We start from the raw sequence: 18,694 nt of genomic DNA, 5'->3' as shown, positions 1-18,694 counted from the left end.
GGGCGTACCAGCCAGAAAAAAATTCCATTTTCATCTCTGTCTCAAATGGTCTGCCAGCAGCGCCCTTCCCATTTCCAGCCCAGGACAGGCAGCACCGCCCCTTGCCTCATGCCCAGACGTGTCCTTGCTTCGCATCTGCACCTACCCAAGATCTTCTCACTGCTCCCTCTGCAGTTTATCAGTCCATCAATCAAAGGTATTTATTGAGCGCTGACCGGATGCAGAGCACTGTACTGAACACTTGGGAGAGTACACTACAACAGCATTGGTAGACATGGTCCTTGCCCTCAAGGAGCAAATAATCTAGCTACCAAATTTACATCTAAGTGAAACAAAACACCTGAGCTCCTAGGACTTTGGTGCCAGAGAGATGACGTGGTTGGGGTCCAGGAGACACAACTGATCCAGCTGCTCAGAAAACAGGACGTTTTCTGGAACGAATAAATTCACTCATTCAGTTGTATTTATTGAGCGCTTACTGTGTGCTAAGCGCTTGGGAGAGTACAAAACCATAGCAGACAGACTCATTCCCTGCCCGCAACGAGCTTACAGTCCAGAGGACTGTACCATTAATTGAATGACTGACTGAAGAACATTGCCGTGGCCCAACTCGAGTTTTGACTTGGCTGATGGCTGGAACAAGAAAACAGTCATTTTTTTTTTTTTCCAGGAGGCAGGGGTGGGTCGAGAAAAGAGGGGGAAAGGGCCAAGCCAGACTCAGGAGCCAAGAATGAGGGAGGCAGAGCAGGACAGAGAATGGGGGAGGGCAGCTGGAGCTAGGGATGGGTGGCAGGGGGTGGTCTGAGCCGAGCAGTGGGCAGTCAGAGAACGGGATAAGGGCAGGGGCAGAGAGAGGGCAGAGGTGAAGCGGAGCCCAGGAGGGCCGGCTTCCTCGGGGGGTGGTAGGGGGGAGGGCGAGGGGCAGGCAGGAGGGACGGGCCGGAGGGGTGGGGCTGGGAATTGGACGGGGGCGGGGCGGGGCGGGGCGGGGGCAGCCTCCCCCGGGTTTCGGGCGGCGCCCGAGGGTTCCTGCAGCTGGCTCCAGGGTCGGGGTGTGCCGCACCCCCCTCTCCGCCCCACGACCCCTCGCCTGCCTCCCGCCGGTAGCCGAGCGGGGCCGCGGAAATGGAGGGATCGGATGGAGGATTGAGTGGCAACCCCCCGCGAGGGGATGGGCTTGGGGGGCCAGGGACTGCCGGCAAGGGGCTCGGCCCCGCTCCCCAGTTTCCCAGCTCCTCTCCCCTGACGGCGGGGGGCACGGTGTGTGGGGTGGGGTGGGGGGCGGATTTTCCAGAAACATGGAGATTTCCGGATAGAGAAGGGTGGGGGCGACGGGGGCGGGGGCGGGTTGGAGGTGGGAGGGAAGCCGGGGCCGGGGCCAGAACGGGAACAGTGCAGGATTCTCCGAGGAGCCACAGACAAAGGGTGAGTCCGGCCAACCCCACATTCCGCCGGAGAAGGGAATAAAATCCCCTCTCCGACCCTCGGCGCAGCCGAGCCCCGCTTCTCCCGCCATGCCGGGAGTGGATGAGCCTGCCCCGCTCCGGCTCCCAGATCCCTTTTCCTCGCCTGTACGTTCCCTGGGCTGAGAGGCGGCTCCCCTGGCTGCCTCTCCCTCTCCGTCTCTTCCGCCCCTCTTGTCCTCCTCCCTTGGTCTCCCCCCGCCCCTCTCTACCTTTTTTTTTTTTCCTTTTTTGTTCTTTCTCCGCTGTTCCCCGGACTCTCGGTCCTTCTGACCCCTGGGGCCCGGCTGGCCAGAAAAATGCCCCCTCCGACCCCGGGCAGAGGCCAGGGGCTACCACTGGGTTGCCCCGGCCCTGGCCTGGGTGGCGATCTACTCCTTCGGGGGGCGGGGGAAGGAGATCTGGAGCTGTCCCTGGTGCTGAGCGCGGAGCCGTGGCCGGTCCGGGCCAGGACTGGGCTAGGACTGGGCTAGGACTAGGCTAGGACTGGGCTAGGGCGGGGGTGGGGAAGACGGGGAGGGGAGAACCGGTCGGAGAGGGAACCAGAGGGTTGAGGGGGATCGGAAGGATCCGCCCTCCTCTCCCAGCTCCGCCTCAGGCCCCTCCCCCGAGGAGCCCCTGCCTGGGGTGTCGGTGGGGGGGCGGGGAGGTCTTCTCTTCCTCTTCGCATCCCGTTCACCCGCGCGGGACGGAGAAATGATTTATCCAGCCTCATTACGGTGACCCATATTATGGTGCCCGGTTAGGCTGAGCCTCTCGGAGGACCCCCAAGAGAGAGAACGGGGTCTCTCGAGCCCGGGGTAGGCCTGGGAGAGCTGAGTTAGGGTCCCCGAATCGCTTTACTTTGTTTCTACAGGCTGGACAGAGCTCTGGAGCCACCAAATCCCCCCACCCCCACCCCGGGACGGGAGGGGCCTGAAGACACCCTATCCACTCCCTGCAGCCCCCAGCCCCTTTCGATGACGGGTATTCTTGGGTACATAATACGGATGGCGCTGTTATTGCTTGAGAATACGCGTAGTCGAGGGAGAGGCACCGACGTCTGGTCCCCTGGGTTTTTCTGGCACTCCCGGGGCCCCAGAGTCCTGCCCCTTCCCCCCCTCCCCGACCGCCGACCACTCCAGAAATCCTCTCCCTTCCTTCTCTCCTTCCGACTCTGCCACCCCGCCCCGTTCTACAATTCCCACCCCCAGGCTTGGTTCTTTTCCTTCCCTTACCCAGTGTCTGGGAACAGGAGGGAGAAAAATTATGGAGGCCATGGGATGGGGGCGGGGGGTTGGAGGGGATGGTTGATGGGGGGGGGGGGGGAGATATTTGCCCACTCAAGGGCCTGGAATTCAATCTTCCCTCCTTGAATCCCGAACCCCGAACCAGAGAGATCAGGGAGAGTCTGGGATAGTAGAAGTGTTGGGATTTGGAGGTACCAAGTAACCTGCAGAAGTGGGCCAGAAAGAGGGAACATGAGCCCAGAATCCTGCCACCTGCCATTTTCCATCCCGTCCCTCACCAGCTCCCTGCTCCTTCCCTGCCTTGGAATGTGCCCGAGCTTCCTGAGTCCATGTTGAAACACGATCAAAGGGAGGGAGGCAGGGAGCCCGGGTTACACGGATCCCTCACGTGGCTCATCTTGGGGAGCCTTGCCGAGTGCAGGTCTCAGAAGGCATGGTAGGGACATCTGAGAGACTGGGGCCTGAGATTTGAGAGGGCGGGACCCGAACCACTGGCAAGAAGTGGAGAGCCCGGGAAGAGATGAGGACAGAGGCAGTGGTGTCAAATCCATGGGGGCAAGGGGAGCACTTGTCTTTCCGGGTTCCCAGCTGTACAGGCAAAGCCAGCGTTTTTAACCCCCAGAGTTGTAGGACTGGACTTCCAGCCTCCCCTCATCCCACGCCTCCAAGGCTTGAGAGCTCCCAAGCAGGCTGTGAAGAAGGAAGAGTTTCCAAATGAGGCTGTGTGGTCTAGTAGATAGAGCAGGGGCCTGGGAGCCCGAAAGTCCTAATCCCTGCTCTGCCACTTCTCTGCTGTGTGATCTGGGGCAAGTCACTTCACTTCTCTGGGCCTCATTCACCTCATCTGCAAAATGGGGATTAAGACTGTGAGCCCCATGTGCGGCATGGCCCGTGCCCAACCTGGTTGACTTGTATCTACCCAAGCACTTAGTACAGTGCCTGGCACACAGTAAGTAACAGAGAAGCAGCGTGGCTCAGTGGAAAGAGCACAGGCTTTGGAGTCAGAGGTCATGGGTTCGGATCCCAGCTCCGCCACGTCTGCTGTGTGACCTTGGGCAAGTCACTTCACTTCTCTGAGCCTCAGTTAACTCATCTGTAAAATGGGGATTAAGACTGTGAGCCCCTACGTGGGACAACCTGATCACCTTGTATCCCCCCAGCGCTTAGAACAGTGCTTTGCACATAGTAAGCGCTTAACAAATGCCACCATTATTATTAACAAATACCATAAAAAAGGTCCCTGCCCTCCCTCTCCTCCCCTTCCCACCACTTACACTCAAAACAATGCCTCAAAACGACCACCTTCACCTCCTTGCTCTCCTCCCCCGATGTCCAAATAGCCTTCTCAGAGTTTCTCTAGTTTGACCCCCAACTCTAATCCACCTTTTCCATGCCCACAGCTGTACCCCGGGACATCATCTGGGTTTGGAGCTTCTCCCCTCACAACACCTCCCCCCATGGTGCCCCCAAAACACCGTGAGAAGCTGGTGGTGGCTATGTGAACTGTGCTTGTGTCCATGAGTATGTAGTCTTGTGTTGGGGGTGTTTCAGTGTGTGGCCTTGGGTATGATTGTGTGATGGTGTGAAGGTGTGTGTATCTTGGTTGGGGGCTGGGGCTGTGAGTTAGGGTGGGCATACCTGCATCTCTGGCTGTGCGGGTAGGTCTGTGCACGTGTGTTCGGGAGGCGGGGGGCTGAGTGTGAGTGTGGAGGAGGATGTTCTGGGACCATAGCAAAAATAAAAACAGAAAGCCCCAGCCCTATCCAAACCTGACAGCTCTCCTAGTCTAGCAATCTGGTAACCAAAATTCCCAGTTACCAGGCAACACAGTTGCCATGGAATGTGTGAAATGATGGGCAGCTCCAACAGAAACAGACGTCACCCTAGTGGTCCTACTTTCCAGTACCAATTCATGGCTCCATCTTTGGTTTTTTCTCTCTCTCAATCTTTGTGTCTGTGCTTTGGTCTCTTTTGCTTGTTGAAGATGGATCATCTCTCTCCTACCTTTTCTGTTAATGACCTGATAATCTTGCTATTTGCTACCTGAGCTGGCACACCAGAACAAAGGAGAGTCCAGCTGAAGACTGAAGCCATTGTTTTTGTCCGCACAGCTGTTTGGGCTGGATTCATGGCCTTGCCCGCCCTAGATCTCCAATAAAACCTGAGAGTTTCTGAGCAAGATGGAAAGACACCCCCCCCCCCCCCCCCGCCAACACTGGGTCTTTCTGAATCATTAACTTTTCAAAACCAGCCCACCACTCCGAAGCCACCAACTCACTTGTTTTCCACCTCCATTAAAAACCTTGCCCCATTTTGTCTCTACATTTAAAATGAAGTTACCACCAACGATCCTAGTTCTGCCTTAACGCTGGGGGTTAGAGATAGGCAGACCTAGAGGAAGTCCTCTCTTCTCCCCTTCGCCCCACAACTCTCTCTCTCTCTCCATTGCACCCCGAGAAATATCTCCAAGGGATAAAGAGACCAAAGCAGCCTCTCTTATACTAAGGGGAAAAGGGGGAATCCAAGGCACAGAGAGAGGAGGGGACTCTAATAGCGGTAATAGCAGTAGTAGCAGCAGCAGCAGCAGCAGCAGCAGCTTTAATATTTATTGAGTGTCTGCTTGGTGCAGTACACTATACTAGATGCTTGGGAAGTACAGTATAACTGACACATTCCCAGCCCACAAGGAGCTTTCACTCTAATGGGGGAGACAAACATAAAAATATTTACAACTAGAGAGGTCAAAAATAAATAAATAAGGCAGACATAAGTGCTACAGAGCATGTAAACAAGTTCATAAATCGGCAAGGATCGTATCTACCCACTCTGCCGTTTTGTACTCTCCCAAGCGCTTAGTAAGAGCTCAGTAAATGCCACTGACTGATAAGTGCTCTCTGTGAGGAGATGGCAGTTATCCTTTAGAGCAAGGGATTGAACTAAATTCTGATTTATAGGCTTTTACATAAAGCATTCAGTTATTCAATTCCACAGATGCACACACGTAAATACATACATGAACAAGCCCATACAGAAGCGTATACCCATAATCACAGATTCACACTTATCCACTTACACACACACATACACACATCACAGAGACAGGTACACAGGGTTTGAACAGGGCCTGGGTCCTCATGAGGCTTCAGTCCAGGAGACGTTGAGGCAGAACCTCCAACAGAGAACTGGACAGGTTGGGTGGGATCCTATGAGGCATGAAGATGCCCATACGTTTCCAACTTGCTTTGGGCCTTTTCAGTCCCAGACGGACTAAACCAAAGTGTCCCGGGATTGGCAGCAGAGGGAATATGACAGCAACTGGGAGAGAGAATGACCTCTCACTCCCACCCCACCCTCCCCCAAAGTCAAATTCTCCCCTAAACAGATCAATATACTTCTTCAGCTAATATCTCTGAGCCCCACTCAGTCACGCAGTCTCTTCCCACACTCACCTGTGACCCACGGGGTTGTGTGTGTCCGAGGCTACGTCCCGCAGACCGGAACCCATGCTTCGAGTCCATTCCTCTATAAAACATGGGATCTTTGTTTTTCTTCATCAGGTTTGATGCCGTTGCATTCTCCAGATGTGGGTCTGCATGTTGTCCATGCTTCTGGGTCCACGTGTGTTGGGGTTTCCCTTTGGAAACACCATCTCTAGGCCTGTGTAGCTAACTGCGTGTGTGTGAGTGTCTTTAGGCTGTATGAGTGGCTATCCGTCAGAAGTTGTGCGTTCAATGTATGGCAGGAGGGCAATATGGTGAGGTAGGAGCAGCAGTGTGGCCTAGTGAGCACAGGCCTGGGGGGCAGAAGGACCTGGTTCTAATCCCAGCTCTGCCACTTGTCTGTTGTGTGACCTTGGGCAAGTCACTTCACTTTTCTGTGCCTCAGTTCCCTCATCTGTAAAATGGGGATTAAATCCGTGACCCTACGTGGGACATGGACTGTGCCCAACCTGATTAGTTTGTATCTCCCCCAGCGCTTAGTACAGTGCCTGAATAAGAACGCAATCAATCAATCAATCAATCAGTGGTATTTGCTGAAAGTTTACTACGTGTAGAGCACTGTATTAAATGCTTGGGAGAGTACACTACAACAGAATTAGCTGACACGCTCCCTACCCATAATGAATTTATAGTCTAGAGGGGGAGACAACCATCAATATGAATAAATAATTTATAATATATAAATTAAAGATGTGTACATAAATGCTGTGCGGTTGGGGAGAATATCAAATGTCCAAAGGTGCATAGATGATGCAGAAGGGAGAGGGAGCCGGGGAAAAGATGGCTTGATTGGGGAAGGGCTCTTGAGAAGCCTAACCAATGCCACAAAAAAATGATAATTAAAAAAAAAAACGAGGTAGAAGCCGGAGCGGCGACAGCCAGGCTGCTCGGGGCCGGACTCTCCACCCACTCTGCTTGGCCGTCCGGAGCGGCTAGGAGCGCAGAGTGAAGGGAGAAGCAGCGTGGCTCAGGGGAAAGAGACGGGTTTGGGAGTCAGAGGTCATGGGTTCTAATCCCGGCTCCGCCCCATGTCTGCTGTGTGACCTTGGGCAAGTCACTTATCTTCTCTGAGCCTCAGTTACCTCATCTGTAAAATGGGGACGAAGACTGTGAGCCCCATGTGGGACAACCTGATCACCTTGTATCTTCCCCAGCGCTTAGAACAGTGCTTTGCACATAGTAAGCGCTTAACAAATACCATTTTTTTCTCTGAGCCTCAGTTACCTCATCTGTAAAATGGGGATGAAGACTGTGAGCCCCACGTGGGACAACCTGATCACCTCGTATCCCCCAGCGCTTAGAACAGTGCTTCACACACAGTAAGCGCTTAACAAAATGCCATCATTATTATTTTATCATTAAGGGAGGACAGAGTGAAGGGGAGCGCAGGGTGAAATGTTATATGTTATATGCAGGTTATATGTTGCCAACTTGTACTTCCCAAGCGCTTAGTACAGTGCTCTGCACACAGTAAGCGCTCAATAAATACGATTGATTGATTGATTGATTGATTGAAAGGGAGCGCAGTGTGAAGGGGAGAGCAGAGTAAAAGGGAGCGCAGTGCGAAGGGGACTTTTAGACTGTGAGCCCACTGTTGGGTAGGGACTGTCTCTACATGTTGCCAATTTGTATTTCCCAAGCGCTTAGTACAGTGCTCTGCACATAGTAAGCGCTCAATAAATACGATTGATGATGATGAAGGGGAGCGCAGAGCGAAGGGAGCGCAGAGCGAAGGGGAGTGCAGTGTGAAGAGAAGCAGCGTGGCTCAGTGGAAAGAGCACGGGCTTTGGAGTCAGAGGTCATGGGTTCGAATCCCGGCTCTGTCACATGTCTGCTGTGTGACCTTGGGCAAGTCACTTCACTTCTCGGAGCCTCGGTGACCTCATCTGTAAAATGGGGATGATCATCATCATCATCATCATCAATCGTATTTACTGAGCGCTTACTATGTGCAGAGCACTGTACTAAGCGCTTGGGAAGTACAAATTGGCAACATATAGAGACAGTCCCTACCCAACAGTGGGCTCACAGTCTAAAAGGGGGAGACAGAGAACAAAACCAAACATACTAACAAAATTAAATAAATAGAATAGATATGTACAAATAAATTAAATAAATAGAGTAAAAAAATATGTACAAACATATATACATATATACAGGTGCTGTGGGGAAGGGAGGGAGGTAAGATGGGGGGATGGAGAGGGGGACGAGGGGGAGAGGAAGGAAGGGGCTCAGTCTGGGATGATGACTGTGAGCCCCACGCGGGACAGCCTGATCACCTTGTATTCCCCCAGCGCTTAGAACAGTGCTTTGCACATAGTAAGCGCTTAACAAATGCCGTTAAAAAAAAAGGGGGGGGGGGGAGCGCAGAGTGAAGGGGAGCGCAGAGCGAAGGGCCGCCCCTCTCCGGGGAGTTTCTCCGGAGCCGAGCGGAAATGGGGCGGGGAAAGGCCGGGCCCGGAAACGGGGCCCCGCCGCCATGGGGGACACCGTGGGCGAGGCCTCGGCGGCCCGGGCCCAAGGCGCCGGCCCCAGCCTCCTGGTGCTCGGGGGGCCGGGCTCCGGGAAGACGACGCTGCTCTTCGCGGCAGCCCTGGAGGCGGCCGGGGACGGGAGGGGGCCCGTGCTGTTTGTGGCCCGCAGCCCCCTGCAGAGCCTGCCGCCGATCCCGGGGGGGGCCGCCCGGGACCCGCTCCGGCTGCAGGTAAATCACGCCGTCGTCGAGCGCCTGGGAGAGGAAAGGTAGCACCCGGTCCGGAGGCGGGGCACCGGCTAGATGGGGAGAGCCTGGGGATGGGAAGAGGCGGGGCGGGAAAAAACAATAACAATCCTTTATGGTATTTCTTAAGCGCTGGGGGAGATACAAGGTGATCAGCTTGGCCCCCATGGGGCTCACAGTCTTCATCCCCATTTTCCAGATGAGGTCACTGAGGCAGAGAGAAGAAGAAGAAGAATGATGATGGCATTTATTAAGCGCTTACTATGTGCAAAGCACTGTTCTAAGCGCTGGGGAGATTACAAGGCGATCAGGTTGTCCCCCATGGGGCTCACAGCCTTAATCCCCATTTTCCAGATGAGGTCACTGAGGCACAGAGAAGTGAAGTGACGTGCCCAAAGTCACACAGCTGACAAGTGGCAGAGCCGGGATTAGAACCCATGACCTCCGACTCCCAAATCCGGGCTCTTTCCACCAAGCCACGCTGCTTCTCTAGGCCTTAGAGCAGTGCGCCCGCTATAATAATAATATTGTTAAAGACTTACCATGTGTCAGGCACTGTACTAAGGGTGGGTACAAGCAAATCAAGTCGAACACAACCCCTGTCCCGCATGGGGCTCACAGTCTTAACCCCCATTTTACAGATGAGGTAACTGAGACTCAGAGAAGCGAAGTGACTTGCCCAAGGCCACACAGCAGACAAGGGACAGGGCCGGGATTAGAACCCGTGACCTTCCGACTCCCAAGCCCGTGATCTATCCCATACACTATTCCTTCAATCGTATTTATTGAGGGCTTGCTGTGTGTGGAGCACTGTATTAAACGTTTGGAGTTGCTAGGCACATTCACTGCCCACAGTGAGCATACTCATTCCACTTCCCCATCCCCCCCATTCAAACGAGCTCTGCCCCCTTTTCTGTTTGGAAGCGCTTACTATGTGCAAAGCACTAAGCATCTGGAGGCTGGGGGGGAATGTGTCTTCCTACTCTGTGGTACTCTCCGAAGCATTTACTACAGTGCCCTGCACATAGGCGCTCAGTCAATCGATCAATTAGTGGTATTTATTGAGCACTTGTAGTGTGCAGAACTCTGTACTTAGCCCTTGGGAAAGTACAGTATAACAGAGCTGGTTGACCTGATCCCTGCTCTCAAGAATAAATACTCTTGATTGAGTGCAGTGACAAGACAGGAGATGGATAATTATTCTCCAAGGCCATGGCCACCGGCAGGGAGGAGAGGGCAACCAGAGTAGTGTGGCCTAGAAGAAAAGCAGCATGGCCTAGAGCATGGGCTTAGGAGTCAGAGGGCCTGGGTTCTAATCCCGGCTCTGCCCCTTGTCTGTTGTGTGACCTTAAGCAAGTCACTTCAGTTCTCTGTGCCTCATCTGTAAAATGGGGGTGAAGACCGTGAGCCCCATCTGGGACGGAGACTGTGTCCAACCTGATTAATTTGTATCCGGCGCTTAGTATAGTGCCTGGCACATCGTAAGCGCTTAATAAGTATGATTTTAAAAACAAAACCAGGTAGGGCCTGCAGGACTAGGTTGAGCAGAAGCCAGTATTCCAGTTTCCGCCCCAAGAGAGTTGTGACTCCTACTGTCGCTTTGAGCTTCCTGAATTGTCTCTTTGGAGACTGAGAATCTGTCTTTCTTGCTGACACCCCCGCACCCCCAACTTCTCTCCTCCCTCCAGAAAATCCTCTTCCTGTATCCCCACTCCTCCAAAGAGCTGCTGCAGCTCATCGGCTCCATGCACGAGACCCCCGGCCGCATCCCCTCCCTCCTCCTCCTGGATGGGCTGGACGAGTATTTGACCGAGTGCAACGAACAGCCGCTAGCCGCCCATCTCACAGCCCTACTCGTCGACACGGCCACCTACTTATCGGAGAAGCTGGAGCCCGGCCATTCCTCGGAGGGGGCGGCCACCTCGGGCTGCGGCCTCATCGTCTCTGTACGGACGTCGGCACTGGAGGAGGAGACCTCCCTCCAGGCGGCCTTGCTCGAGCGCTATTTCCCCACGAGGTGCTGGCTGGAACCTGAAGAAGTTGGGGCCCAGGAGTCTGAGCAGCTCTCCTTCCGGACCCGGGGCCCCAGGACCGAAAGCGGGAGCGGTGACTAAGATTCGGGCCCGATGGCGAAATGAGGATTTCCTTATTCTCCTGACCACAGCCCCGGGATCTTCCAAGGCTGATGGAGACGAGCGAGGCCGGCCCGGTGCCTGTTTCATCTGGGCACGGAGAAGAGAGCAACATTTTTCAAGATGCTCTTCCACCCCTGAAAAGCAGAGAGGCGGGGGTCAGGCCTGGGTGGGACAGTTCAGTTTCCAGACTTTTCACCTGCTGTTTTTTTAAATTTATTTATTGTTTAAAATTGGGACAAATAAAGGAGAGCTTGGTGAGTGGCAGCTTGTTGGTGAGGAGGGTGGGGGTGGGGGCCCCTCTTAATTAGTAGGCCTGTCAAGCTAATGGCACAAGAGCCGGCCTCCCCCAATACCTTCCACTTCTTTAGACTGTTGAGAGGAATAACAAATCAACAGAAGCGTTGTCAAACCTGCCAGCCTATGGCCCTGGGGAGTTGCAGGAAAGTGTATTTTATAGAGGAACCTGGGTTGGAGGTTGGTAAAGATGCTTGTACTGAACAATTGGACCTTGTTACCTAGGCACTTACCTGGTTTGAAAATAAAACTCAAATGGAAGCAGGCCACCAAGCTAACTGGAAACTTGACATTCCATTTCTGAGTCTGGTTAATAAACTAGGACTGGGGATGGAGGTGGAGTTATATAATAATAATTATGGTATTTGTTGAGCGCTTACTATGTGCCAGGCACTGTACTAAGCGCTGGTGTTTGTTAAGGGCTTGTGTGCCAAGCTCTGTACTAAGCACTGGGCTTGATACGAGATAATCACATCAGACATGGTCCCTGTTCCCCTAGTCTAAGAGGGAGGGAGACAGGCATTTAATCCTCATTGTGCAGAGGAGGAAACTGAGGCCCAGAGAAGTGAAATGACTTGCCCAAGGTCACACAGGTCACACAGCAGGGAGTAGAACCCAGGACCCCGGACCCCATTTGGTCATACCGCTTCTCGAGTACGGCTTCACGTGTGGCTGGGAGATTCTGCAAGGGGAATTTGGGGTGGATTCTAGGGCCTAGTCCTGTGTGGGAGTAGGAAAGGGCCTTGGATGTGCCCCATATTAAAACTGGGATTTCGCTAGGCAGGTGCTTTAAGGTTGCCCTCAGGGAACAGTCCAGGGTAGAGGCGCTCCTGCCCCACCACAGGTAGGTTTCTGAGGTCCACCAAGGCTGCTTCAATCCCAGTCCTCCCCCCTCCGCACTGCACTGCCTGCCCTGTGCCAACCTGCCCCAGCAGCTCTGCTACTGCTACCTAGGCCAGGTGAGCTCCACCAAAGGAGATCCTCAGAATCTGAAACCTGAAGAAATCTCTCAAGTCGAACCGGCCACTTTCCATCCACCGGAACCTCCCAAGAGATCCAGGACTGCAGATGTGGTCCGTTCCAGCCGTCCCTGACTGGGACCGTCCCGGCTAAGAGGGGGACTGGGGGAATGCATCACCTCTGCTATCCCATCCAGTCTAGCTCCAGCTCCCTGATGATGGCCAGGTAACTGGCTGTCACTATCTCGGGTCATCCTCGATGACCCTGAGAGGAGAAGGAAGCTGACGGGAGGTGGCCATTGGTCTTCCTACTTTTGTAATAATTAGTGATGGTACTTGTTAAGCACTGTGGTAGATACAAAGTAATCAGGTTGGACACCGTCCCTGTCCCACATGGGCTCACAGTCTTAATCCCCATTAAGACTGAGAAGTTCCAGAAGGCACAGAGAAGTTAAGTGGCTTGCCCAAGGTCACACAGCAGACAGAGCTGGGATTGGAACCCATGCCCTTCTGACTCCCAGGCCCACACTCTATCCACTACACCCTGTTGCTTCGAGCGCTTAGTACAGCGCTCTGCACACAGTAAGCGCTCAATAAATACGATGGAATGAATGTATTATGTGTCAAGCACTGTTCTAAGCACTGGGGTGGATACAGTATAATGAGATTAGACACAATCGCTGTCCTACATGGCTAAGTAGGAGGGAGAACAGGTATTTAATCTCCATTTTACAGTTGAAGAAACTGAGGTACAGAGAAGTGAAATCATCATCATCAATCATATTTATTGAGCACATACTATGTGCAGAGCATTGTACTAAGCGCTTGGGAAGTACAAATTGGCAACACATAGAGACAGTCCCTACCCAACAGTGGGCTCACAGTCTAAAAGGGGGAGACAGAGAACAAAACCAAACATACTAACAAAATAAAATAAATAGAATAGATATGTACAAATAAAATAAATAAATAAATAAATAGAGTAAAAAATATGTGCAAACATATATACATATATACAGGTGCTGTGGGGAAGGGAAGGAGGAAGAAGGGAAGGAGGAAGAAGGGAAGAAGGAAGTGAAATGACTTGCCCAGGGTCACTCAGCAAGCAGTTGGCAGAACTGGGATTAGAACCCAGATCCTCTGACTCCCAGGCCCATGCTCATTCCACCATTCATTCATTCATTCAATCGTATTTATTGAGCGCTTACTGTGTGCAGAGCACTGTACTAAGCGCTTGGGAAGTACAAGTTGGCAACATATAGAGACGGTCCCTACCCAACAGCGGGCTCACAGTTGAGAAGCTGTGGCTCACTAGGCCACACTGCTTCTCTAGATGCCATTGATTGGGGGTTGAAACCCAGTTGCCTCCACTTCCTCCCCCAAAGCAATATTTACAAGCAAACTCAGTCACCCTCCTTTTAGACCAAAGCGATGTAAAAGTATTTACTATGTATACAGAAGCCAAGTCCCAATTTTAGTCTCAGAAAACAACAGAAACTGTAATAAGGCCACAGAGATTTTAATGCAAAATCCTGGATTAATCCCCTAGTCTGGTAATGGTCCTTGAGTTAACCTAGGTTACCCCCAAACTAGCAACATCCACTTAGCTCTGCCTCCCCAAGGAGCTGCTTATTTGGCTGGATTGCCCATCCAGAATAAACTTGTTCAGATCAGGGTAGGGAAGAAAGCGCCTTCCTCTCAGCCTCCCTTTTCCATCTGACCTCCCCTTTGTCCCAGGCCTCCCCTGGAATTGGCTGAGCTCCAACAGAAGTCATCAGGTGAGCTGTCCTCTCTGAAAATGATTGACGGTATGTAAACGAATGAATCTCCCCTCAAGCCAGGAGCGCCTAATGGCCAAAAGGCCAGCGATTTCTCCTGGTGGCCTGAGCCACCTGGGCAAGCTGCCGCAGGCAGCTGGGCTGGTTTCTTATCCTTTTATTATTATTATCATTATTATTACCATGGCATTTGTTAAGCACTTACTGTGTGTCGAGCACTATTCTAGGCGCTAGTAGATCCAAGTTAATCAGGTCGGACATAATCTCTGGCCCACTTGGAACACACAGGGTAAGTAGGAGGGAGAACAGGAATTGAATCCCCACTTTACAATTGGGGAAACTGAGGCCCAGAGAAGTGAAGTGACTTGCCCAAGGTCACACAGCAGGCAATTGGCAGAGCCGGGATGAGAATCATTCATTCAATCGTATTTTTGAGCACTTACTATGTGCAAAGCACTGTACTAAGCACTTGGGAGAGTACAGTAGAACAATAAACAGACACATTTCCCTGCCTACAATGAGGTTACAGTCTAGAGGGGGAGACAGGAATGAATACGAATGAATAAATCCAGGTCCTTTGACTCCTAGGCCCGTATGTTGCCAACTTGTATTTCCCAAGCGCTTAGTACAGTGCTCTGCACACAGTAAGCGCTCAATAAATAAGATTGATGATGATGATGATGTTCTTTCCACTAGACCACACAGCTGATCTCAGTCCAAGCTGCTGTTTTCCTACCGTCTGCTGATTGCCCCCACGGTTGCTCTAGCAGGGCATCCACCATCTCAAGGTCAAACGCTATCTCGTGACTGCCTGAGCCAGCAGAGCAGAACTTGGAAGCGTGGGCCGGAGGACACCACCCCCACAACCGAAACTGCTAGACAGACATCCCAGGCCGGGAATACAGCGTCCCTCACCCCTGTCCCGACCAAATAAGGTACGGAGGAGGGCGGGGGGGACGGCAATTGGACAAACAGAAGCCCGAATGGCCCGAAAGGACAGTTGTTAAATACCTGCCGCCTCCGACATTCTGGACAGCGGATCGAGACTGGCAGCAGCTGGCTGCGGGTCACCTCTGCCCAGAGTGTGGGGTGCCCACTCTGCCTGCACCAAGTGAGGAGCCGTGGGACGGGCGAGCGTCCCGCTGAGCACTCGGGGGGCATGTAACGCATAAATGGATCCCTCCCGAGTGGAAAGTGTTCGTGGGTGGGAGCTAGATGTTTCGCCATGTGCAAGTAACACAGAAGTGAATTCCTTCTGAGTGGGAAGCGTTCGTGGAACTAGGTGCTTCACCATGTGCGGGTAATGTATAGGTGTGTTCCTCCCAAGAGGGAAGTTCAATTCTCCACGTAGAATGAATCTCACATGGCTCGGCCTTTCTGACTCCAGTGTCTCCCTCTCACCGCTCTGATCTGTGAACCCATCCCCATGTGATGGGTGACACCAGTCACTCAGGCTTTTCATCGGTTGCAGGCCTCGGCTCCAGGCAAGAGGCTGGCGAATGGAGACGCTTCCACAGGAGGCTATACAGAGATGGTGGGTTACGGCTCTGCTGTCAGACCCGTCTCAGGGGATATGTTTAAAGTGTACGGGACTGGGGATTATTCTTCCACCACCAATAACCACCACACACAAAAGGATGCCATTTCAGAACAAATGACATCTCTCCCCACCACCACATCTCTCCACATCTCTCCCCCATCACCAAGCTGGTGGTAAGCGTCTGGAATTTGTTCCCACGTGAAGTAAGCCAAAAATCTCAGCACATTCTCAAGTGGGGTTGGGCTAAATTCACAGACAAGCGGTACATGGTGGGCTCCTAGAGGCAAAGTTAGGATCTGTTCCGTCATCCCACCCTAACCATGAAGATGGATATTCAGGAGGTCAACCATTCCTAAGCTCCAAGCAGTCGATTTGTCCCTGTTGAAGACAGGGCCCCGGACTCAAGGAGCCATTGGCCCGACATAGCAAGAAAAGTATTTATTGAGCACCTGCTGTGTGCAATACACTGTGCTAAGCACTTGGGCAAGTACAACAGGAGCGCAAGACAGGTCCCCCGCCCACAAGGCGATTACACTCTAATGGGAGCAACAGACACAATATTTTTTAACAAGTTGAGAAATAAGAGTTCTTAGATGACTACAATTGATTATATAAAAATGTATACTCCAGTGCAGAGGAAGGGCAAGACAAATACGTAAATGGCTGCCAGGCTGGTCTGACTCAGGAGGTGGCAATTCAGCGGGAAGGGCTGGTTAGAGAAGGTGGTATTTTAGGGGGGCTTTGAACCCGAGAGTCCAATCGATGATATTTATTGAGCGCTTACTGTTCGCAGAGCACCCTAAGGAGTGCTCGGGAGAGTACAGTGGCTGGGAGGGGAGGGAGTTCCTGGCCTGGGGAACAAGAAGGGTGCGGAGAGGGAGGCAAGAGAGTCGAGGGCAAGGTACAGTAAAAAAGGTGGTTTGGGTGGAACCTAATAATAATGGCATTTCTGATGTCCTTTTTTTAAAAAAAACAACAAAATCTAAATACCTAAAAAGCCACCCAGCAGCTCAAACTGCAAGCTCCCATTTGAGCCTGCAAATAAGGACTGTCTGGTTCTTTTTGTTTTAGGGTCTTCATTAAGTGTCTACCATGTGCCAGGCACTGTACTAAGCTCTGGATTAGATGCACGTTAATCAGTTTGGACACAGTCTGTGTCACACAATGGGACTCACAATTTTAATCCCCATTTTACAGATGAGGTAACTGAGGCACAGAGAAGTGAAATGACTTACCCAAGGTAACACAGCAGTCAAGCGGTAGAGCTGGGATTAGATCTTGCCCTCAGCGGTGGCTCCATGTTAGTTGTGGGAGACCTGAACAGAGGTGATTAGGGATATTTTGGGGGTCGGGGACTATCGGGGATATTTCAGGTGCCGGGCCCTCCCTGGACCCCAGTGAGCTCATGTGGAGTGGAAGCTGACTCCTTGACCTAGCAGACGGAGGCTACCTCCGCTTAACAGATGAGGAGAGGGAGGGGCAAAGTAGGATTCGACAGTCCACGGCCCCACTGCATTTGTGGCAGCCTTGGATCTTTTGGGGGGCTTCTGGTAGTCAGCAAGTGAGAGGTTGGACTTCAATCAATCAATGAGTGATATTTATTGAACACTTACTGTGTGCAGAGCAACATGCTAAGCGCTTGGGAGGGGATAACAGTTGGTAGACATGGGAAACAGTGTGGCTCAGTGGAAAGAGCACGGGCTTTGGAGTCAGAGGTCATGGGTTCAAATCCCCGCTCCACCAGTTGTCAGCTGTGTGACTTTGAGCAAGTCACTTAACTTCTCTGTGCCTCAGTTACCTCACCTGTAAAACGGGAATTAAGACTGTGAGCCCCCCCGTGGGACAACCTGATCACCTTGTAACCTCCCCAGCACTTAGAACAGTGCTTTGCACAGAGTAAGTGCTTAATAAATGCCATCATTATTATTATTAATTATAATCCCTGCCCACAAGCTCACAGTCTAAAGGAGGAGCTTACTTGGAGAGATTTCCTCAGGTTTCAAATTCTGAGAGTCTTCCTTAGTGGAAATCACCTGGCCTTAGAAGCAGCTCTGGGGCTGTTTTGAGCCCCCAGGGGGTCTTAGGAGATCAGACCACCCTGGCGAGGTAGCTAAGGTCCTGTTTGTGCCAGAGGAGTTCTCGCCACAGTGAAGGTTTCTGGTGTCTGTTTGCCCTCCTCTCTTCCCTGGTCCCCCAAAGCCCCCCTCCCCAACCAATCTCCAGCCACACATCCTGGGAGAGGAAGAGGGGAAATACATCTCACAAAGAAAGAGCAGTTCTTTCGGTGGAGCCTCTGCCCAGTGAAGCAGCCCAAAGTCGTAGCTGAGACGAGCTAACTCCCGGCTGGCCGGCCGTGACTTGGTGCAGGAAGACTCCTATCTGCTTAGGAGTCAACAGAGGGTCCCAGTGCAGCTTCTACAGAGCAGATTTTCCACAGGCAGGAGGCAGTGAGGACAGGGAAAGTGGTGTCACAAAGCCCCAGACTATCAATTAGTGGTATTTATTGAGCACCTACTGAGTGCAGAGCACTATACTAAGTGTTTGGGAGAGGACAGTATAACCAAGTTGGTAGACATGATCCCTGCTCACAAGGAGCTCACAGTCTAGCAGTTGGCAGGAGCCTGGTTGCAGGCCAGGAGGGGATGGGGCCCAGGATCCCCAGGGGTTCTGGCTTCTGCCCCCAGGAGCAACGGCCCTGGACTGAACCTGAACTCAGCTGGACTTTGGGCTGGCTGGCGGAAGCTTCTGCCCGGAGCAGAAGGGTGGGGTGGTCAGGAAGTTCCTTAGTGGCTCCTGCCTTGCCTACTGCGGACTGGGGCCCGGCCCCTCTCTTCCTTAGTTCTGGGCAGGGTTGGACTCAGCCCCTCCTCTCTACCCTTTAATGGACTGATCCCCTCCTCCTCCCCTTCGGGGCACACCCTCCGCAGTCCCCAATCTCAAGAGAAAAAGGAGCCTCGGCACCCCCCAAGTGGGGGCTGACTGTGAAAGAACAGTGAGGATGAGGCCTGGTTATTTCTCTTCTGTGGGCATAAACCACAGGAAACCAGACTCCGTTATTCTGAAGTGCTGGCTTCAGT

General features: G+C 52.6%; 1 protein-coding gene across 1 annotated transcript; it reads left to right on the top strand.

The window, feature by feature from the left end:
* The first annotated feature begins 8,671 nt into the window (after positions 1-8,671).
* SWSAP1 (SWIM-type zinc finger 7 associated protein 1) lies at positions 8,672-11,711 on the top strand. Its single transcript, XM_038771179.1, has 2 exons — positions 8,672-8,896; positions 10,600-11,711. The coding sequence occupies exons 1-2, from the start codon at positions 8,672-8,674 to the stop codon at positions 11,023-11,025; spliced, it is 651 nt and encodes a 216-aa protein (XP_038627107.1). The 3' UTR covers positions 11,026-11,711.
* Positions 11,712-18,694: the final 6,983 nt, after the last annotated feature.

Source organism: Tachyglossus aculeatus, chromosome X2, assembly GCF_015852505.1.
Source record: "Tachyglossus aculeatus isolate mTacAcu1 chromosome X2, mTacAcu1.pri, whole genome shotgun sequence".
Lineage (NCBI taxonomy): Eukaryota > Metazoa > Chordata > Mammalia > Monotremata > Tachyglossidae > Tachyglossus > Tachyglossus aculeatus.
Note: the sequence above shows the minus strand (reverse complement) of the source record. Positions and strands in the feature narration are given on the sequence as shown.